The 23,169-nt window shown below is 38.6% G+C and overlaps 2 protein-coding genes across 2 annotated transcripts; both read left to right on the top strand.

Annotated features, from left to right (window-relative positions):
* The first annotated feature begins 2,218 nt into the window (after positions 1-2,218).
* On the top strand, positions 2,219-13,335 carry LOC104414404 (DEAD-box ATP-dependent RNA helicase 13). The gene is made up of 15 exons (XM_010025497.3): positions 2,219-2,507; positions 2,958-3,236; positions 3,458-3,618; positions 3,704-3,898; positions 4,106-4,282; positions 4,791-5,179; positions 6,242-6,422; positions 7,863-7,985; positions 8,106-8,222; positions 8,745-8,849; positions 10,589-10,729; positions 10,891-10,956; positions 12,267-12,425; positions 12,883-12,964; positions 13,080-13,335. Exons 1-15 carry the CDS (start codon positions 2,312-2,314, stop codon positions 13,133-13,135), a joined length of 2,427 nt encoding a protein of 808 aa, XP_010023799.2. The 5' UTR covers positions 2,219-2,311; the 3' UTR covers positions 13,136-13,335.
* Positions 13,336-13,795: 460 nt separating this feature from the next.
* Positions 13,796-21,457, top strand: LOC104414403 (phosphatidate cytidylyltransferase 1). Its single transcript, XM_010025492.3, has 12 exons — positions 13,796-14,135; positions 16,146-16,279; positions 16,371-16,624; positions 16,743-16,894; positions 17,510-17,651; positions 18,803-18,959; positions 19,702-19,749; positions 19,836-19,922; positions 20,250-20,378; positions 20,463-20,519; positions 20,711-20,794; positions 20,901-21,457. Exons 2-12 carry the CDS (start codon positions 16,217-16,219, stop codon positions 20,988-20,990), a joined length of 1,263 nt encoding a protein of 420 aa, XP_010023794.2. The 5' UTR covers positions 13,796-14,135; positions 16,146-16,216; the 3' UTR covers positions 20,991-21,457.
* The last annotated feature ends 1,712 nt before the right edge of the window (positions 21,458-23,169 follow it).

Below are 23,169 nucleotides of genomic sequence, written 5' to 3'. Positions count from 1 at the left end.
CGACGACAACGATGGAAGGTGCGTTGTGACCACGGAACCGCGTTCCAACATCAAACCGCCGGAGAAACGATTATTCCTTTCATAAGTAAATTATGCTTAAGCAATCCAGTAGCATTCTTCGAGCATGCGTAGCCGAGGCTGCTGTATTTCTGGGGAGGACGCAAAAGGTGGCGTGCGGTTCCTTCTCTTTGCGTCTGTTCGATAGAAAATCTGTGTTTTTGGAATTCGCCGGAAGATTTGGTATTTATGGTGCGCGCCGCCCGATTATCAAACAGATTTCTGTTCTTTTTTTGTTCCGGGAAACAAAAGAATAGAAATCGAGAGAAATAAAAACGTTACCATGCAAGCCCTCATTCGATTTCTCCAACGGAATTGTAAAGGCAACGTTCTCTCTAATTTTCTGTTTTGTATTTTGTATTTTATTTTTTAATTCAATTGGTGACATAGATTTCTCAATATTTCACATGTCAATGGTAGTTTCCCTTGATTGACTTTGATTCCACTTATAATTCCCACCACTATCAATTTAGATCAATATTTGGTCTTTGTCGAGCTGTGCCTTCATTCTTTTCGAACCTTTGTTACAAAGTTTGCTCTCTTTAAGGTTGTCGAAGATCACTTGGATTGCATCCCAAAATAAAGTCTATTTCGTGGTCTTTTTTGAGAAAATAACCTTATTGTAAACCTTTATTTGAAAATTCACCCTAAAATTTAGTATTTATGCCTTAAAATCGTTTCAATAAGAAAAAAATGAGCGCTCGCGGGGCAAGCCTTTGTCCAGGTCTCTTCAGTGCTCCAAATCGTTGCCCTCCCAACTAAGCAACTTGGACGACGTGCAGCTGGCGGTTGTGTGGCAGTTGGTGATGGCAAGCTACCGTCGTCGGCCGGTGGGCTGTGGGTAGTGGCCGGTGGGCTACGGGCGGTGGCGATCATCGCTGGTGATCGGCTGCCGATGATGGCCGCTCGTGGCAGGAGATGGCCGACGGTTGGCAGGCAACCGACGGTGGCTGCAACAAGAAAGAAGAACAAAAGAAATAGAAAAGAAAAAAAAAGTTATTTCTAAAATTTGTTTCCGGAAATAAAAAGCTATTCTTTTTTTTGGCAACCGACGGTGGCTGCAACAAGAAAGAAGAACAAAAGAAATAGAAAAGAAAAAAAAAGTTATTTCTAAAATTTGTTTCCGGAAATAAAAAGCTACTCTTTTTTTTTTCTTGTTTCCATTCCAAATCTATTCTCCAACCACTTTTCTATTATGGGGAATAGAAAAATAAGTTAGCATTATTAGTTATTACCTAAAACCCCAAACCGGTAATAAAAACTATTTTTTTGACCACCAAAAACCCTAAACTAGTATACCTTTGACAAATTTACCCTAAACTGGTACACTTGTGACAAATTTACCTATGTTAGTTTTCATTAAATTTTATTCTCAATTTATTAAGTTAAATGACACGTGACAGCTTAACCGGTATACCAATTTAGGATTTTACGCTCCGTTTGTTATAGTTTACAATTTTTATGATTTTTTTGTGGTATTAATCCAATTTAGCAGAGGGTATATTTGTCACAAATTTATCAATTTAGGATTTTTTGCAGTCGAATAAATTAGTTTGAGATAAATTTGTCATAAATGTACCAGGTTTAGGGTTTTTTATAGTTAGTCGGGTAAATTTGTCACAAGTTTACCGGTTTAAGGTTTTTCATGGTCAAAAAAATAGTTTGAGGTAAATTTGTCACAAGTGTACCGTTTGGGGTTTTTCAATGTATTAACCCTATTATTATATAGATTTATATTTTTTTTGCTCCGGGAAACAAAAGAACGTAAATCGGGAAAAATAAAAATATTACCATGCAAGCCCTCATTCGATTGCTCCAACGGAATTGTAAAGGCAACGTTCTCTCTAATTATCTGTTTTGTATTTTTATTTTATTTTTTAATTTAATTGGTGACATAGATTTCTCAATATTTCACATGTCAATGGTAGTTTCCCTTGATCGACTTTGATTCCACTTACAATTCCCACCACTATCAATTTAGATCAATATTTGGTCTTGGTCGAGCTGTGCCTTTGATTCTTTTCGGACCTTATTACGAAGTCTGCTCTCTTTAAGGTCGTCGAAGATCACTTTGCATTCCAAAATAAAGTCTATTTCGTGGTCTTTTTTGAGAAAATAACCTTATTGCAGACCTTTACGCCGTTTCAATAAGATACAAAACGAGCGCTCGCGGGACAAGCCTCTGGCCAGGTCTCTTCAGCGCTCCAAATCGTTGCCTCCAACCGAGCAACTTGGACGACGTGCAGCAGCGGGCATGGCCGACGGCGCGCCGACTCGCGCGCAGAGGAGCAGCAAGAAAACGAAGCGGAAGAGAAGCCGCGACGGGCCCAAGATCGAGCGGCTCGACTCGCTCCCCTGGGCTCGCTCCCTCCCCGGCGGCGGCGACGGCGACGGCGACGGCGACGGGTCCGCCTTCTCTCTTTTCATCGGCTCCAACGAGCTCGAAGGAGGTCTGTCTCTCTCTCTCTCTTGCAATCTCGCTCGTTCGCTCGCTCGCTCGTGTTATGTGTGTGGTGTGGTGTGGTGCTGAGAGGATGATGGGATGAATATGAATATGAATGGGAAGATGAGCTGAAACAAACGACTGCCTTCGGACAGTGGCGTCTGCTTAGCTGGGGCAATGAACACATTCGAATGCGTGGTTGGTGCTTGTGCCAATTGAGCTATGAGAATGGATATGGGAGAACAACCTGAGGAAAGGACACACAGAAAAAAAAAAGAATTTGGGGTACTTCTCTGGACGTTAGGGATTTAGAAGTGAATGTAGGTTGATCGTTATGTGGTTGGACTTTTGAAGTTCTGTATATTATCTTGAATGCGAATTCTGAACCAATTAGGATAGAAGGGTTTAAGCTTTCTACGTTGTTCACATTGGTTTGTTTGGGTAAAAAAATTTGCAGGCTTTCTTTCTCTCGAAGAGATTGATGAATCTGAGTACGGTTTGGATATACCGAAAGCTGTGAAGCAAGAATCAGGGAAAGCAAAGAAATCAAAGAAAAATAAGGATGGTAATGTACGAGACAGTGTGGATCATGGGGTTGAAGCTGAGATTGCAAGCAATTTGGAGGAGGAGGAGGAGGAGGAGGAGCAGCAGCAGCAGGAGAATGTGATGACTGAAAGGAAAAAGAAAAAGAAGAAACAAAAGAAAGAGACCAAGAAAGTTGATGAATTGCCTGCAGGTTCGTGTTCTATTAGTATTCTATTCTTCATTTTGGTTGAATGGGGGTAGCTTCCATTAATATGTGTGGCAGTTTAATTCCTTTTGGTTGATGAAAATGGCCATTAGACTAGCCTAAAAAACATTAGTGAGCTAGGAGAGAAGCCTATCTATTCATTGCCGTGATGTATTTGTAAATGTTATCGATCGTCTGAATGTTGATCACATTGCTTCTCATTGAAGTGGATGATGCTGAAGTCGATCATGTTGATGATGCCGAGTTCTATGCATGGAATGATTTGAGGTTGCATCCTCTTATTATGAAAACAATACAAAGGCTTGGGTTCAAGGAACCAACACCAATACAAAAAGCTTGTATTCCTGCTGCTGCTCATCGAGGAAAGGTTAGTTTGAAGATTTTAAAGTTTTATGTTAACTGTTAAGCACAAATCTAATTCTATGGTGTTCCTTTCATTGTTGATTCTATAGGATGTTATAGGCGCTGCAGAGACAGGGTCTGGGAAAACACTTGCTTTTGGCTTACCAATTCTGCAGAGGCTTCTTGAGGAAAGAGAAAAATCAACCAAGATGCGTGAAGAAAAAGGAGAGGAAGTGGAAAAGTATGCTCCAAAAGGTGTTTTACGGGCCCTTATTATCACACCTACCAGGGAACTCGCACTTCAGGTACAAGTTTGCCGCATCTGTGTTGCTCAATCCATTTTACCTGAGATGTAGCATTTGATTGCTTTCATCTGACAATACCCCACATCTGTGTTGACACTTCATGTCACATGACGGCTGCATCAAAACAATTAAGAGAATTTCTCGATTAGATGGCTTTTTACTTTTTGATGCTTCTGATAATAGTACATATCATGGTCTGTTTTCCAGGTCACTGATCATCTCAAGGAATTTGCCAAGGATGCAAGAATTAGAGTAGTTCCCATTGTTGGTGGGATGTCAACAGAAAAACAGGAGAGGCTTTTAGAAGCAAGGCCTGAGATTGTAGTTGCAACTCCTGGGAGATTATGGGAACTTATGTCAGGAGGAGAAATCCATCTCGTGGAGGTTAGCTTGGAAGCATATTCTTCATAGAATTTATGTTTTTGTGCAATTATCGCCTCATCGATAATGTGTTTTCCTGTTTAATATGTGTCCATTTTACTTTTATCAACATGAACAGTGTGCTGTACTGCACATGCTTATTTGCATCATCAGGATCATAGATATATCATGGTTCTGTATTTTCCTGTCTAAAGACTTCAACTTATCATGATAGGTTTTGGCGAATGAGGACTTGCTTAGTTGTTTAATAGATATTTAAGAAGCATATTCCAAATTTGTTGCCAAATACTTATAGGAAGGGACGTGGTGGATATAAGGGCCTAGAGTGTGAGCCCAATTTGAATCAGATAAAAACTTCTACTTAGACGAATCTCTTCAACTAACCCTCTCTCTCTGTGGCGTCATCTTTTGTTTCTTTTCGTTTTTTCTTGGTAAATAGTTAGCTCGGACTATAGTCGACAAGGCCTTTTTTGATATTACCGTTGTTGAATTTGTGCTTTTGATTTTACAGTTACATTCCTTGTCCTTCTTTGTGTTGGATGAGGCTGATCGGATGATAGAAGATGGGCATTTCCGCGAGTTGCAGTCAATTATCGACATGCTTCCAATAACTAGTAGTTCTGTTGAGGAAAGACCTCAAAGCATGCAAAGTTGTGTAACAATAGCTAACATCCAGAGGAAGAAAAGACAAACTTTTGTTTTTTCTGCAACTATTGCTCTATCTGCTGATTTTCGTAAGAAGCTGAAGCGGGGTATTGCCAGATCAAAGCAGTCAACAAGCGGTGGATTGAACTCCATAGAGACTCTTTCTGAGCGAGCTGGAATGCGGGAAGATGCTGCTATAATTGATCTGACAAATTCCTCAATTTTGGCAAATAAGCTGGAGGAGTCATTTATTGAGTAAGCATTCTGCTGGCCTTTAAATTGTGTATGCATGCTCGTGTTGTGTGTGTTTTTTTGGGGGTCATTAAAACTTGTCAGTTCACCTTTTGCAATTAAAGATCAGGCGGCTTTGAATTATTGGTTGATTCCTCTGGTGCCCAGAGAATTTATGTCTTTTTAAGTAAGTTTACTTCTTTGTTTTTACCAATCAGAAAAGGTTCAAATAAAAGAAAGCCTTGACTGAGCCTGCGCTGGATGCTTTGACAAAAGATAATGTCTTGAAGTAGTGGAATTTTTGGATGATTAGTTGTATGAAATGTCATTTTTCATATGGCCAGAGAATATTGGAGGAGTGTCTTTAGGGATAATTAGAGGTCATGAAATTGCAGATCAGTTTGACTTAGGTTTTGTATCTTTTAGTCTAATGCCTTTTGATTAGATTTGGTAGAGCTCGACTTGTGGATGACTTTACCTCTGCACTGTAAAAGTTCTATTTGATCGTTGTGAGCTAGTGCTGAACTTTTTTCAAAATATTTTCTTTGAAGAACACTCAGAAATGACATGTGGTACTTAGTGATTAGTTGAGTAGATGCTGATGATTTCTTCTGGAGCACCTAATGAGTTTTCTAGTGTCTCATGCCCACAAGTGTTCAACACTTTGTTCTCCTTCACCCTCCCTTTGCAAAATGAGCATTTTCACATTCTTCAGCTTGTTAATGCTTAGTTGTTAGTATGCTGTTGTCATCGCAGATTTTCTTTTGCGGGCTGTGACAATTGCAGAGTATGAGGTCTGTTAATGTGAGAAGTGAGAATACTGAAATAGATGAGGAAAAATCTGGCTATGATGATTGAGGACATTCATGAGTCTTTAGTTATTAGTCAATGTATTAGGGTAGCCGAGACATCTTTATTTGACAAATATACCCCTATGTACTATCTTGCCTGATTTCAAGCCATCCCCTGAGTTACAACTTGTTATTACTTGTATTTTTTGCTCAACTATTATTCTACTATAGGATGTTACATTCAATCTGAATTTTGTGAATTCTGTGCAACAATACTGACACTTAGAAATTGCAGGTGCATGGAAAAAGATAAGGATGCTCACTTATATTATATTCTGAGTCTACATGGACTAGGTCGCACAATTGTTTTCTGCACATCAATTGCAGCTTTACGCCACATTTCCTCTATCTTACGCATTCTTGGCATCCATGTATGGACTCTGCACGCGCAGATGCAGCAAAGAGCTCGATTGAAGGTTTCTTGTTACTAAATCGTTAACATTATCAGATGTTTGATTTTTCATTACTTATTGAACTTATGTTGGCTTGGTGAAGATATTTCTGTAGTATACATATATGGTCGGTCAAGAGGAATTTTCTCAATTTGGGTGCATATATATTTGTCATCTATTGCTTCTACGATTATCATCATGTTTAATGCATATTAGGATTATAAATAACATGCTTATCATCAGTTTAAAGTGACGTTGATACTTGGAAAAAAATGCATGGACTATTTGATCATATCTGTTATCGAGGAATTGAAAAGTTCATTTTGAGTTGAATGCAAAAGATCCCTCCCCCTCCCCCCAAGTTTGGGTCATCATTTGGATAATGAAATATACAATCAACCTAATTGAATCTGAAAAAATATTCATGAGCCTCCAAATTATAAAGAGTGCTTTCATCTTGTAATGCCCTGTAGTCTAGATGAATGGAAGTTGCACTTGCACTTGAATGGTAAAAGTCCACTTCTAGTCTCTGAACTTTTGCATTTTTTCCAATCAAGTCTTTTAGAATTTTAATTTGTCTAAATAAGTCTCCATGGCTTTAAATTTGGATAATTGGAGCTGACATACCCATTGGAGCTGGTGATCATGACTCTCTCAGCACTTGAATAAGAAAAGAAAATGTGAAGAGTGGACTCTTGAAAGTTGATCTGGTTGAGTGCTTTCAAATTGTAAAGAGTGCTTTCATCTTGTAATGCCTTGTAGTTTAGAAAAACGGAAGTTGCACTTGCACTTGCACTTGAATGGTAAAGGTCCACTTTTATTCCCTGCACTTTCGCATTTTCTCCAATCAAGTCTTTTAAACTTTCAATTTGTCTGAATAAGTCTCTACGGCTTTAAATCTGGATAATTGGAGCTAACATACCACTGGAGCTGGTTAACATGACTCTCTCAGCATTTAAACAAGAAACGAAACCATGAAGAGTGGACTCTTAAAAGTTGATCTGGTTGAGAGAGAGAGAAAGAGAAAAAAGAAGAAGAGGGGGGGGGGGGGGGGGCTTTGAGAACATTGGTCAACTGCAAAAGATGGAATGACTGAATAGGGGTTCTTATATATTTTGGTCAGTGATAACTGCTTTAGGTTTGAACACATGGAGGCGTTTAAGAAATTGACAATCGACCATTCTATCCCAACGTTCCACTTTTCAGTAGAGATGTCTTCTCATGTTATGATTTATTAGAAGTGAAATATGAGGAACTCTTTTTAAAACTTCCGAGCATAAATTTATAGGTCATCAGACTTTGTAAGTGTCAGGTGAATGGTTTTCTAAGTCATAATGGTTATTCTTGGCAAATTCTTCTCTCAATGTGTCAAGGATCTGCAGTAATGTCTCTCTGTCTGCAATATACATACAAATACATTTGTACGAATTATTCTCTTCCCCTCCTCCTTTTCAATCATTTCAGGCAATTGATCATTTTCGTGGAAGTGAACATGGTGTGCTTGTTGCTACTGATGTTGCTGCTAGGGGTATTGATATTCCAGGCATTCGAACTGTTGTTCATTATCAGCTTCCCCATTCAGCAGAAGTAAGTGTAGAGAACTTCCCCCATTTTCTTTGTTGTATGATAAACAAGCCTGGCTGATGTATTTTGCCATTCTTTTTGCTATACATAACTTGTTTCCGATGTATATTCCTATTTTTCTAGGTTTATGTCCATAGAAGTGGAAGGACTGCCAGAGCTTCTTCTGATGGATGCAGCATAGCACTAATATCCTCTGACGAGACATCAAAATTTGCCTCTCTATGTAGATCATTTTCCAAGGTATTATCATTAGCTTGAGGTATAAAATCTTTGAATTGCATGAATTGATAGATTGAGGTTCTATCAAGGTTTTGTTCACATGCTTTGAGATTGACCCACTCACTCTTTACTGTTTATATTTTGATATTGTATTCATCCAACTAGTTCTTTGATATATACATTGTTTCCATGATAATGCAATAACTTGTGCATTAGCTCCTTTTTGGTGAGCTCCTTTACATTATAATACCACTTGCTCGTTATGTTTAAAAGAGTTATTTCAAATGCGACACAATATTGTAGGAGAAATTAGTCTTTCCATAATGCTTAATCTTGTCATGATGTACCAATTTGGATGATAATTCAAATTCCATGAAGGCTAGAAAATTTTTTTGGCTTGATTTCAATGTAGGATGAATATAGTTGAATTATAGGTTGATTCACAGCAAGGAATGCGAGATCTCTTACTTTCATGCCTGATTGTTCATTCAATTAGATTAGGAGGAACAGTTATTTTAATTAATTGTTTCTATTTATGTTCAGGATTCTTTTCAGCGGTTTCCTCTGGAGAACTCATACATGCCAGAGATCATGAAACGTTTATCTCTGGCGCGCCAAATCGGTGAAATTTCTCGGAAAGACTCTCAGGTAATTTATGATGCAGAAGTCTTATGCATTTGCAGTAGAAAGTCTATAAGATTCAGTAGTTTATATATATTTCCGACCTTAATTTGATATCTGGACTGGACCTGTGGTTTGACTGGTTTGACCATGAAGCAGTCTGTAGTCTGGTCTGATTTTCTCATTGAATTTGATTTCTGAAACTGTGGACCAGATCAACCTGGTTCGTCAGGAATGGCTGCGGGGAAAAAAATGTTTTTAGGCATGCACAAGGCAGGGGTCCAACCCCTAACCTGTAATATAAATGGAATGGACTGAGCCAGAGCTATTCTCATGCTCATGTTTTTTTAAATAGGTCATTCTGACGTATATATTTGCCAATTTATATAGTATCAGAACCAGAGCGTTTGGAATACCAAATAGAAAATGACACTCGAGAGACTTGATTCGTGGACATTGTGAAACGTTTGTAGCATTGCTTACAAATTGAACCATCCACCTTTTCTGCTCTAAGGCTAGCAATGCTTAATTGTTATATGCTTTAGTGACCTTATCCATGGTTCAACCAGCTGATTTGACAAGTGTTGCCTTTGAAAACCGTGTCTCTAATTGTAATATCAGAGCTGTCTGACACAAGTTTCCTATGGTTGTTGAGAATTCTGTATTGTGCTTTTTAATATATTGATAAATAGTAGTTCTCATCATCAAACCAAGCTGGTCGCGGTAAAGATGGTGCGTTGGATACGCAATCAAGTGGGTGCCTGGGATGGCTTTTGGCTTTTGGCTTTTGGCTTTTGGCTTTTGGCTTTAGCTTTATCTTTGCACTTGTAGCTTTGGAATTTGGCTTCTATTTGAATTTGTAACGTGTCAAATCTCAATAACTTTCGAATCTTGCATATAGAGTCATTTGTATTTGATTCCACAATTTCAAAATATAAACAATCCTCTGTTTTAGTGAGAAATGAAAAGTTAAGTCCCTTTTCAAGAATTGCAAGCAGCCCCCAGTTTAGTGTCTGCCTATGCTAACTTTTCCTTTGTACAGTGGTATTCTCTCTCCTCTTTTTTTTTTTTTTCCTTTCTTACCATCAATCAAACATAACTGTTTTGGAATCCTTCAAAAAGAAAGAAGAAAAGCTCAGCTGTGGTGGGGAAAGAGGGCACACAGGTGAGCGATAACTAAAATTCTGTATTTTGAGACTTACTCAAAACTTGATGCTACCATGTGGAAGGGAAAGTCGAGTAAGAAATCAAAGGCTGACGCACCTGCCTTATATGTATTAGCCAATTTCTGGACACGCAAATCAGCTTAGTTTATATGCCACCGTCCAATCAAATTATCAATAGATGTGGGACCTCCACTCCCGCTTGGGACATACATACTCAGCGTGCATATAACCGTGGAAGGGAGAAAAACTCTTGAAGACTTGTCTACTTCTACATCCCTTTTGTGCCTCCCCTTCATAGCTGCTCCCATTTTCATTTACTATTATATGTAGTGGGAAGCATTAGCAGAGCTGTTTCTGTTACTTGATAAGATTACATTTCCCAGGATGACTGCTATTTGAAGAAACTAAAAGGGCCACCAAGCCATAGCAATTGATTTTGTTTTCTTTTTGTTGACACTTCCATTTAATAGATAAATCACTTCTTATACATTACAGAACTTCATTGATTGTCTGCTTCAAAACGTTGTACTTTAGATCTTGATTTTTTTATGCATCTGATGTTCTCTCCCTCCTTCCCTCCCTCTCTCTCTCTCTCAAAAGGAAAAGGCCCAGAAAAGCTGGTTGGAACGAAATGCAGAGGCCTTGCAATTAGATGTGGAGAAATATGACAGTGAGGAAGAGAGAGTTAATGCTCACAAGAAGAGGAAAGCTAGCTCCAACAAACTAAAGCAGCTGCAACAGGTTGACCTCTTTCTTAACTATTAATAAGTAACAGTTGGTTATCTGCAGGGCTTCTTGATAATATATTCTAATTAAAGAGGGATAAATTTTGTGTTCCCTTTAATTTTATTTCGGCAGTTCAGCTTCTTATCCTATAATCATATGACTGTCTCATATTGCAGGACCTCAAAAATCTTCTTTCACGTCCATTGCAACCAAAGACATTCTCACATCGCTTCTTGGCAGGGGTAAGCCTAATTTTTCTTATTTACTGTTATTTATTTAGTTTTTTATGCACTTTTGCAACAACACAGCGTTTTCCTGCAGAGTGTAATTGACAAAGCCTTAATGTCTTTGTGGTTGCAGAAAAATGGTTTGTTTTTTATTTCAAAATCCCTCCAAACCTAGGGGTTCTGTTGTGAATTCACCATATACTTTGAATCTTTGCAAATACAATCTATGTTTTCAAATTGTTGTAATTACACTCACTCTTTATATTTAGCGGGTTCTCTTCTGCTTTTCTCTGAAAGGATGCTATAAAACTTCTGAAGATAATTTTAAAATGTAAAAACTGTCATTTGTGAAACCTTCAGTGAAATATTTATTTTTCGGACAGAAAACAAACAGCTCCCTCTTCTTTGAAATCTTATCTATCTCAGGCTATGATTTTGCAGATTGATTTATTATTATCTTTTTGGTCATATATTTATTATTAATTGGCTACAATAATTCTCTGTATGGAAATCTCTGTTCTTCGTTTGTAATGGATAGTGATAGAAAACTAAGATCTAAAAGGAGTTATAAAAATTGATAAATAGCTATTCTACAAAATCATAGGTTTTGATGGTGAACAGCTTGAATGAAAGAGCTAACATTGAATTTTATGAGGAGAAAAAAAAAATGCACGTTTCTTCTCTAAATGAAGCGTACAAAGGATATTTTTAACATTTTAGAATTACATACATCCACTTTTGGGGCTAAAATATTACGAGGGGCATTTGCAACAATATGAAAGATTGGGTGTGCATGGGGCATTGCAAAGATTTTAAAGTGCAACCGATCCTATGAGGGGGTTTCTGCAATCAACCAATGTTTATAACAAATACAGCTGCTCTACATGGGATCTTCTACTAAAGCTATTTTCAGCTCTTGTCAAATTTGCTACTTTCTATTTATTGTTATGTTCTTTTACCCTCTAGAAACAAAAGTGGGGACTTGCACAAGCTAGAAGGCATTTCTATTTGTTTCTGTAGTGCTCTGTTACTTGGTTTACTGTGGATGGTATGTCATTGTGCTATATCTCATTGAAGAATCAGGAGTTCCAGCTCTAGTTTTTCTCACGGCAAATCATAAATTTCAAGTTGACTCGATGTCATTATTTTATTAGTTTCTGTAACTCTTTCATTTCTGAAGTTTCATTACCACATTGGACATTTAACATGTGACTAGTGAAAATATACATTAGGGGCTGCGGTGCATAATTTGTGATTCTCAGTCTATATGCAGGTAATCAGATGGTTTTGGATAAACTGACTGGATGTTTTTTTCCTCCCTTTAGGCTGGTGTTTCACCTCTCCTCCAACATCAATTTGAACAAATAGCGAAGCAAAAATCAGAAGAAGGTATGCAGTCCAGCGGAAACGGAAAAGGGAAGCTAGTGGTCATTGGTCAGGATTGTGTAGAGCCACTCCAGGCACTCCGTAATGCTGGTGATGAGGTAATTAGTGTGCTGTATACTTGCTCTATGCTAAGCTTAATGTCTGGGCAGACAATGCTGTTTATTGGAATTGCTAGTTAAATCCCAGATTTCGTTCCTGATGACTGCTAGAGGGAAGCTCCACATGTTTTTTAGTTCATAGTTTTGTCATCATTTCCACTTATGTGTGATCTCTTGGCCTAATGGAGAACCAAATGAGCATAAGTTGTGCTACAAGTCCATGTTGGCAACCCCAGTAATGCATTCCTTGTGTTTCATTCCTTGCCTTCCATCCTGACAGAAAATTGATGATGTCGAGTTGGCATTTTTTCATTTGCTCGAGTGTATCTTGAGTGCAAGTTTGCCATCATCTCGTAGTGATTGAATTTTCTTCTCCTACTTTTGTGTCTTCATGGAATCATGCTGTGCTGTTATTTCTCTATCGTCTGGCCATTTGAATGTTCTAAGCTTCTGTCAGACACGCGTTGATGTGAAGGAGACGGCAGACAAAAGAAAAGGCATTGAAACTCGGAAGAGAGAAAGAAAAGCGGAGAAAAAACGTATTCTTCAAAAACTATACCGATTCTTTTCGATGCAAGCCCTTCCATTCCTTTTCGTTGGGAATTCGGGATCAGATGCTGATTGACCTTATTTATCTGTTGCTATTTCTTGCAGGTTTACATGACCAGCGAAGGAAGCAGAGGAAAAAATTGAGAGGAAACGGTGATTAGAATAGCTTTTTTTTTTTCTTTGGCAACATGAATTGTTCGGCAAAAAAAAATGTAGAGAGAGAGAGAGAGAGAGAGAGAGAGAGAGAGAGAGTTTTTGTACCGGGATTTTAGCAATGTTTAATTCATCTTTTGAAGATTTTATGGTGACCCTGATACCTTGGTCACGGTCAATTATAGAAGATGAAGAAGGTTCTCTCTCGTGTCATCATTAGCCATATTGTCATCTAGAAAGCAATTGGAGGATTCAGGATGCCAAGCCAGGTGATCTTTAATTCTTCTGGCATTTTTCCCTGTTTTGGACTCAAATTTTTCCTAAATATCGCCGACTCCGTTAAAGCTTATGACGAGTCCATATCAGGGCACGGCAATCCTCTCTTTCCCTATTAAATACCGGTGGACTATTATCAAGGTACGATCGGGTCTGTATGGTCAGCGCGATAATTATCGCTCCGGATCGAATCGTGGCTCGATTTGTTTAAACAAGATGGATTAGGTTAGATGTAATGCAATGCAACTCTTTGCACAAGCAGTTTCAATGAATGAAGGGCTAATTCGTACTTTACGGCTACACGTGAAAGGAAGGAGAATGAGAATTTGAATGGCAATCTTGTTTTATGGAAGGAGCGCAAAAACTTTGGATGGTACGTAACCTTCAGGACCTTCGGGAATGCTCTAGAATTTTTTTTTACTTCGCCCTCTCTCTTCTCCAAAGTTCATCTCCAGTCCAGGCCAGGCTTGCCTCTCCTTCCTCCCTCCTCGTCTCGCCGGCCCGCCGCGAGCTTCTGCTCTCCGACCACCGCGCTCCGGCCTCTCACTCTCTCTCTCTCTCTCCCTCTCTGTGCGCTCCGTCTCTCCACACTCTCGGTTCTCTCTCTCTCTCTCTCTCTCTCTCTCTGTGCGCTCCGTCTCTCCACACTCGGCCTCTCGCGGGACCGCCGCGCCGGCCACCACGAGCGGCGCCGCCGACCTCCGGGCTACCCGACCGACGCCTCCGACCGAGGTTGGTTTTTTGTCTTTACGAGAACTGCTTTTTCTTTTATTCCTGTTCGGCCAATTCCGGGGACAGACCTTGTCGAACGTTGTTTTCTCGTGTCGTAACAGGTTGGACTGTCGTGGGGGGATTATTTCTGCGAGGAATTTTTCTCGAGATAGATATCTTATTGAGTTGATAATCGTGTAATCTTAGTATTTCAAGGTAATTTGGTGAATGGATTTTTGAAGGGGAGGTCGTTGATTTTGATGTTGGATTGGATGAGATGGTGGCTGTGGCTGCGGTTGCTGCATTGTTGATTTTGGTGTTGAATTCGATTGAATGATGCTGGATTTTGTGTTCCGTGCTTGTTTTCTCCTTTTTAATGTTTAGATGTCTTCGCTTGCTGAATACGGAGGCCCTTAAGTTGAAAGTGAAAATTGAAAAACAACACCTACAACTACTTGAACTCCTAGGTCTGTCAGTGGAGTGTCTCCGATTCCCATTCCTAGCCTGACTCAAAACTAGGTATTAATCACTCATTTATACTTTCAATCATATGCGTGCACAGAAATTTGGCCATCTTTCATGTCAACTCTTAGGTATATGTAAAAAGTTTGTGATTTAGATGCAAATTGAGCCTTTTTTTTGCTTTATTGAACCATGATGTGTTGTTTTCTAAGATTCTCTTGTATCAGAGCATGATTTTAATGGAATTTATGTTAGATGTTGTATTCGTGCATTTTTTACCTAATGTTGCTCTGTGTTAGAATTTGTGCTTGCTTGAGATGGGGATAAATTATTACTAGTGACTGAAGACACCAGCCTAATTCCCTAAAAAAGCACAAACTTGGTTTAAGCACAATTCTGGCATGAACTTTCATTTGCAGAAAGAAAAGCACAAACTTCTTATCGGGGGTCCGAATCTGGTACCCTTTGAATTTCTGTCCAAATCCGACATGGCAATGGATGTGGACTGTGCGCCTCACGTTGTTGCTCACCTAGTGTCCAAATCAAAGAAATGATGCTGTTTCTTCAAGCCTTCATTAAAACTAACAGCTTCTCTCTCTTTCTCTCTCTCTCTCTCTCTCTCTCTCTCTCTCTGTGGTCAATTGGGGGAAAAATTAGGTTTCATCACTTGGGGGTTGTCAATATTAGGGGAAAAATTGGGTTTGGGGGGCAAGAACTTATGCTTTTACTCTTTGAAGAGGAAATCAGCAATCATGTCATTGATTGTAAGTAGCAACAGAAGTAGCAGGGCATTGAACAGCTTCACCAGGGCATTGCTCATGACTCTGTACACTACATGGACTGAAACAAAGCCGTCAAGGAGGTTTTGTCACTGTTCATGGTGTCATTTCTTCCAAATAATTCGAGGTGCAAGCTATATCAGTTGTGGGAAATTTGGGGGGATTTTTCCCAATTTCGGCTGAAGAGAGAGAAGAAGCTGTTAGTTTTAACGAAGGCCTAAGGAAATGGCATCATTTCTTTGATTTTGATGCCAGTTCAGAAACAGCATTGGGTACACAATGCAAATCCATCACCATGTCAGTATTTTAATATAAGAAGTTTGTGCTTTTTCTGCAACAAATGAAAATTCATGCCAGAATTGGGCTAAACCCACGAATTTGTACTGTTTTAGGAAATTAGGCCTCCAAGACACTAGTAGTAAATTGCTTAGCTGTGTTGCTTTCAGGAGGAGTAAAGTAGATTACAGTTGTTGGAGACAAGTTAATCCAACTTTGAATATGTCTTTCTTGGTTTGTACTAGAGTTTGCTTTTCCATTCTTTATGTGACATATCATTCCCATTGCTTAGCTGTGTTGCTTTTAAGAGGAGTAAGGTAGATTTTAGTTGTTGGAGACATGTTTATCTGACTTGGAATATGTTTTTCTTGGTTTTTTCAGTTTGTGCATTTATTCTTTTCCATTTTTCTTGTTGACATATCATTCCCATTGCTGACTATGCTATCTGATTGTGCTATTGTAATGAATTGTCTCAAGTAATTCATATTTGGTAACTTGTATTATCATGTGGCAGCTCATTAGTCGCAATTAGTCATGACCACTTCAAGAGTATAAGCTGTTGCTATTGAGTGATAATTGGAAAGTATGGCTATGCAGAATGGCAGTTCTCAAACACCTTGGGTACGGCATCGTCGACATTCCAATGAGGTCTGTGAATATAAGTTCATTTGATTAGCTGTTGCTGCATTTGAATGTTGCTATTGTCTAATCAGGGGATCATTATATTTTGTGTTGTCAGGATGTTCAAGAAGCAAGTAAAGCAAATGAAACCCATTTGCTTGTTAACGATCAAAATAAGTACCGGTCAATGTTGGTCCGGGCATACTCATCCGTTTGGATGATTGGGGGATTTGCATTAATTATTTACATGGGTCACCTATACATCACTGCCATGATTGTCGTTATACAAATTTTTATGGCAAGAGAACTCTTCAATCTACTGAGAAGAGCCCATGTAGATAGATGTCTTCCAGGATTTAGGATGTTGAATTGGTAATGTGTAGCTTTATGTTTACAAGTACTGATTCATGTTTAGGGTTAATAATGCAACTGACCAGCATTAGTGAGGGTGATTATGGTAACAATTTCTTATTCAGATGTCTTTGTTCAGGCACTTTTTCTTCACGGCTATGTTATTTGTATATGGACGCATTCTCGGCCAACGACTTGTCAACACTGTGACATCAGACAAGGTTTTATATAAGCTTGTCAGCAAACTTATCAAGTATCAGATGATCGCCTGTTATTCCTTGTACACTGCAGGTGCGTGTCAAATGTTAAGATATAACTTGAGCATTTGCAATGGCTCTACTTTTCTCTCTTAAAGTCTGTGTGGATAATCTGGAGTAGCGTGTCTGACTTGTTTTCTGTATGATGTCATTGGGTACCTTACTGTTTATTATGGAAATTGATGGCGGTCATTGAGGACTTAATTCTTTCTTAAATTGCATGATTTGTCCATAGAAAATACTTTGCTAGGGAAGAACAGAAGGCAATTAAAGGTACTGAATATTAGTTAAGGGCAGTTTTCATCACAAGTACACTTCCTTAACCATGATGGTTCTGTCAATGCCATGCTCTGGTCAACAACGGTTAGGCATGTGCAAACACAACAAGCATCCTAATCAGGCTAACTCTATTTGTTAATTTCATGAAGAAATCCTAACAAATCCTCTTACATGGTCTTCAAATTAATGAGATGTGAATAGAATATCTTCTTTTGCCTCTGTTGGCCCAGGATGGTATTTCATATTGTTCACATGTATTGGACTTGCTAGCATGCCTATGGATAATATAAATGGACAATTGCTGGTGTTTTCTGCAGCTTTTGACTTCGGAAAATTGCTGATATGGGTGATCCTTGTTAACTTGAATCAGGTTTTGTGTGGTTCATCCTTACGTTAAAAAAGGGGATGTACAAGTATCAATTTGGCCAGTACGCTTGGACACACATGATTCTCATTGTGGTGTTTACTCAGTCAGCCTTTACTGTTGCCAACATTTTCGAGGGAGTATTCTGGTGAGTCTTACCTCTAGAAAAGAAAAGAAAAATCTTTCCTATCCTTTTATCTATATGAAAGCATGTGAAATGCATGTCAAAGTTATATGTATGCTGAGCCCAATGTTGTTATATTATCGTTGAGCCCTGCACTACGATAATTAATCTACATGTCTTGTCACCCATCTGTGCTTGTCAAGTCCACTTCCTATTCTTTTGGGCTTGAAACCCTCGTGTAATTTTTTTTATTATCTATTCTTCATGATTGAACTGTCCACTTTCTATTCAAAAGAAAAGATTAAAGTACCTGCTTTAAGGTTCTTCTCTGAGTTTTGCAGGGTGCATGGTTAAGAGATTTATGATGTTCTCATTTCCTCATTGTGGCTTCTTGCATTGCAGTGTGGAACTTATGTATAGTCAAAAGAATTATCATAAAAATGAGATGATACAAATCCTCTCAAGCTTCTCCATTTGTTGAAATTTTCACTTTTGTTATTAATTTTCCATGAAAACAAAAGCAGGCTCTTTTTTATCTTATGCTTTTCTGAGATTGAAGTTAATGTTTTAAGATATTGCCTTCAGGATTTTTTTATGAGCATCTCTAAATCCGTCTCTATATGTTGGTATCCCCATCTCTTGTTTGCATTCTTTTTATATAATCACAGTTATGAATGATTTTTCAAGAACATCTTCTATTTTAATTAGGAGAAATTGGACGTGAACTTTGTCAGTAAGCGTGGATTATCCTATCATTGCATCATGAAGGATTTGATAGGTATCTTGAAGGAAATTGAGATAACCACTTTCGAAAATCACTAGCTTGGGTTCACCCTTGATTTGTTTTCCAAATAAGGACATACTACATATTCTATCGTTGATATTTTTTTGCTGAGATCCGACGAAATTTGAGAATTCAATGTCTTATTCACATTTTTCATGTGGTTTAAGATTGGTGGAGTTTTCTCGAGTTTTTGATTTGTCCGTCAAGTGCCCTTGCTATGAGGAGTGATCTGTCATAATGAGCATTCAAGTGTATCTTTAAGCAGTTGCTTTTGTTAACAAAAGTTTTCAGTTCCTAGTCGCCTATTTGGAAATTGATGACATGACTTATTTTACATTGAGGAGTGCTGCAAGTTCATTGTAATATCTCTCTCATAGAACTGGTCCTGCAGGTTTCTTCTTCCAGCAACACTCATAGTGATCAACGATATTGCCGCTTATTTCTTTGGCTTCTTTTTTGGAAGAACCCCATTGATCAAATTATCTCCAAAGAAAACTTGGGAGGGATTTATAGGAGCATCTTTTACTACTATGATCTCTGCGTTTGTGGTGAGTTGTCAAGATATCTTACCATACCAAAAGAATGGAAGGAATGTCTCGTGTTACAGCATTTTGGCTTGTACGGCACGTGCATAATAACCTAAGTGCGTACCTGTGTTTTGCTTTGGGGTGATGGAAATGGACCTTTGTGGGACTCATGCTCTTCACAATTCTATTTGTGTCACAATAGGATTTGAGGTCTATATTGGTAAGCAAGACTAGTATTCATGGTGTTGCTCTTTATGCCTTTAAAAATTTGTTTCCGTCATTTGTGTATTTTACTTTTATGAATAAAATCAATAAAGGACATTAATTCCCTCGCACATCACATGTTCTGTTACTTGTCCACCAACACATGCTTGTCCTTGTGGCTTGTGGGATGATAATATATTTGGACTTGTGCTGACTCTATTCCAGTGAGTTTCCAAAAATGGAGTTTCCTTTCTTTTCTTTTTTTCTTTTTTTTTTTCAGTTCCTTGTTGGTATCTATGCAATTTATAAGTCAGCTGTCCAACGGGGGTTTCTGGAAGGAGCTGTTTTTCATATTCATACTCTATTTAGGCAAATTGCTTTACTATTGAGATTGCTCTGCATATGATCCTGTCTGTACTGTTCCTGTAACTTCTGTTAAGAATTTCATGCTTTGAGGATAATTGTTCACTTATTGGTTTCTACATAATTTTCATGCTGGTGACCTTTACCATATTCAGTTTTGTAGTGGTAATCATGGTATGTTCCCGTGTATATGCAGCTTGCAAATATTATGGGCCGTTTCCAGTGGCTGACATGTCCAAGGAAGGTAATTACTACCATACACATTTGTTCGCACCCTTTTCTGCTTCAGAATGACCCCAGGCCTTAAATTTCTTTTCTGGTTTGATGCAGGATTTATCAACCAGTTGGCTTCAGTGTGATCCTGGTCCATTATTCAGGCCAGAGTATTACACTGTACCCAAATGGTTTCCTGAATGGGTGAGTCACTTGCTCTTAATTATTGCGCTATGTGGCTTTTCAATGATTCAGCTATATACTTCAATTGCTTTCTGTACTATGTTGATGCTTGAAGTGGAGATGTCCATTGTGAGTTGATTTTTGGAATGAATGATGTCTATTCTGAAGTCAATTCAGTTGGTTCATGAGTATCATTGGTAGCTTGTAAAAATCTGGCCTGATTAGTCCTCTCTTGCATGTTTAAGCTGTCTGAGCAATTGGTTTGCAAAATGGAAACTAGAATATTCAGTACTCAAGAGACTTGGCACTAAACTTAAAATATGACCCTGTTACTTGTTAATGACGCAGTTTCCTTGGAAAGAGATGGCAATAATGCCAGTTCAATGGCATGCTCTCTGTCTTGGTCTTTTCGCATCTATTATAGCACCTTTTGGAGGATTCTTCGCAAGTGGTTTTAAACGTGCTTTTAAGATCAAGGTTTGTAATTTAAAACATTCTTAATTGGGCTGACTCATGTGATACTTAGGTCTTGACACCACATTTTACTCTTTTGTGCCTCAGGATTTTGGGGACAGTATTCCAGGACATGGTGGTATAACAGATAGAATGGATTGTCAGGTAACATGGCAATTAACTCAAAACTCTCTCTTGTATCACTTGAAGCTGCATAGGATCAGCGTTTTTCATGTGATCTATTGCATTACTGTCTTAGATTTGACATTTCAGTTGGCTAGTGTGCATGTTGTCTGAGAAATAGGTTTCGGTTTCGTGCCTCTGCTGCTTTACTAAGTCAAGCTTCTCTACTTTAGATGGTGATGGCTGTGTTTGCATATATCTACCATCAATCATTTGTAGTGGGTCAGAACTTGATGGTCGAAACAATCTTGGAGCAGGTACGGCGATATACATAAATTATATACCCATCTAGTGTCTAATTTATTCTGTTGAAACTCAAATTTCTCATTGAGAAAGTCTATGCTTGTTGTCGATATCTTGCAGATTCTAATGAACCTTACTCTGGACGAGCAGCAAACCCTGTACATGAAGCTTGGGCAAATTCTTAATGAGAGGATGACCGCACAGTCATAAGTTTGCATTACAGCAGTATGCAAAAGACCTCTTTGTCATCTCATGTAATATCTTGGCTTTGAGCATACTACAGCTGCAGAAGCTCAGGAATGAAAGGACACTGCATATGCTGTCGTTTCTGTCTATTTTTTGCAGCATTCGCGACTGCCAGGGAGGCTATTTGTTGGATGAATTTTTGTATAGTGTACACTAGCTTATCATGCTAGTATAATCTTTCCAAAGAAGTAATAGCATTTGAAGGAACAAAATTGTAAGTGAATTAGTAGATTTGCATGCTCGTGAAGTCTCGATCAGCCATATTGGTCTCTGAATTTGTCCGCATTTTTGCTTTCTTTTAGTCTATTCGTCCCCATGTAAGGGGCAGGCACTAGATGCCTGAGTTTAGGAAGAGTAAAGATGCGAGTGTCTCATCAGATGAATGTTCCTTAACCCAGTCTTTAAGCAGATAATTTATTTTGATTTTATTCCGATTCTCCTCTTGTGCGGGCTAATCGGGTATTAATTACTTTTGCTTATTGAGTCGCAGAGAAATCGTTTTTGATTATTTTTTTGGGTTAAGAGCCGAGAATTGACAAGAGCTAAGATCTTATGTCACATTGGCATTCGAAGAAGTGTTTATGTACAATCTTTATTCATTAGATTATCTGTGTCACATACTTCATTTGAACTCTGAAATGTAAAATCTTGAGAGTATTTCCTCCTAGATAGGAAAGAAAAAGATTCACCTGAAAGTGAGAGGGGCTCTCAGAGGAAGGTAGACTCGCTAAAAAGATGCTAACACCTAGTAAATAATTATAATAGCCTCCCGTGTCTAGGATGAAAAGATGGATGAAAAGATGGAACTTAAAAGAGTTCCTATTGAGTCAACCTATAACTCGTATAGTGTCTTTCAATCGACTCATTGGCATAGTACCCTCAAGTTGAGAGACACCATAAGTCATTATTTTAGATTTACGGAGAAAAATGTACTGATATAGTATTTTCACTAGAGATTGATATGCCCCTAAAAATATATAGGGTACATGAAGGACATAATGCCCCTAAAACCATATAGGGTACGGTAAAAAACGTAACAATATAATAAGGTTTGTCATCTTTGAAGATCCCTTTTGTGCATCGAAACAGGCACGGCATGCATGGTTAGCCAAATCCAGACTATTTGGATCCCAATTGAGCTATCATTACAAAAAATTATTTGTTCGTCAGAACAAGGCATTCCATCGATTTTCCTTTATCTGGATGGTCCGGTCATTATGTGAGATGACGTCGGGGGAGTTACGCATCTGAAGCAATATCTTAGTCACCATTTTGAGATTAAGAATTTTCTTGCTTCGTTGTTTCTTGGGCATGTAAGTTTCTTCTGACTCAGATGCCATCATCTCACACAAACCAACTATGCCTCCAATGAAATCTTTCGAGCAAGTTTGACTAACAATAGGATACCTTGTACCCCCACCGAGCCCAGTGCCAAGCTGGACCTTCTTGATGGCACCTTGCTATGAGACACTATAATCTATTAGTAGTAGGTTGGCAGTTTATCATATCTCATTGTTATCCATAGTGACATAGCCTTCGTGGTTCATCCACTGAGTCGATTTACTATGTTGACGCAACATATTCTGCATTATGCGGAGGGGACCTTATTATATGGTCTTCACTATCCTTCTAACTTCAAAGTAAAGTTACTTGCCTACTCAAATGCAAACTATGCTGGGGACATCAATGATGATACTTCTAGTACAGGGCTTTGTGTCTTTCCTGGTGGCTCTCTAATTTCCTGCCTTAGTGCGAAGCAAATTATTACCTCACGTACGTCAATACTAGTGCTGCGCAAGTTTGTTGCGTTGGCCTTTGGAAGACATAGATTTTCCCTCATAATTCACCCACTATTAGTCAGTGCACCTCCAAAGCCGCCATTCAGATCGCCCGAAAATGCAGCATTTCGTGAGCGCAATGAACGTAGTGCACTTTACTCGACATCGTCTTCGTCGAGGAACTATCGATCTTATCCATATCTATTATCCGATTCAAACCGCGGATGGTCTACAAAGGCTCCTCCTCTTGTGCAATTTTTAGCTTCTTGTCCAAACTTCAACCGGTTTCCGATCAAATTTCGAGGGGTGTTAGAACCATGCCTGAATATTATGAGTTTTCGTCAGATGGTTCGAGGTTGTAATTG

Source organism: Eucalyptus grandis, chromosome 8, assembly GCF_016545825.1.
Source record: "Eucalyptus grandis isolate ANBG69807.140 chromosome 8, ASM1654582v1, whole genome shotgun sequence".
NCBI classification, from domain to species: Eukaryota; Viridiplantae; Streptophyta; class Magnoliopsida; order Myrtales; family Myrtaceae; genus Eucalyptus; species Eucalyptus grandis.
The sequence above is the reverse complement of the archived record's forward strand: the minus strand, read 5'-3'. Positions and strand labels throughout refer to the sequence as shown.

Excerpts from the sequence above, each read along its gene's own strand:
- LOC104414404 (XM_010025497.3), top strand. The coding sequence starts at position 2,312 with ATGGCCGACGGCGCGCCGACTCGCGCGCAGAGGAGCAGCAAGAAAACG. Across the intron at positions 2,508-2,957 it reads CTCCAACGAGCTCGAAGGAG|GCTTTCTTTCTCTCGAAGAG; the intron begins GTCTGTCTCTCT and ends AAAAATTTGCAG. Across the intron at positions 7,986-8,105 it reads AGCTTCCCCATTCAGCAGAA|GTTTATGTCCATAGAAGTGG; the intron begins GTAAGTGTAGAG and ends CTATTTTTCTAG.
- LOC104414403 (XM_010025492.3), top strand. The coding sequence starts at position 16,217 with ATGGCTATGCAGAATGGCAGTTCTCAAACACCTTGGGTACGGCATCGT. Across the intron at positions 19,750-19,835 it reads GGCTGACATGTCCAAGGAAG|GATTTATCAACCAGTTGGCT; the intron begins GTAATTACTACC and ends GGTTTGATGCAG. Across the intron at positions 20,795-20,900 it reads TCGAAACAATCTTGGAGCAG|ATTCTAATGAACCTTACTCT; the intron begins GTACGGCGATAT and ends GATATCTTGCAG.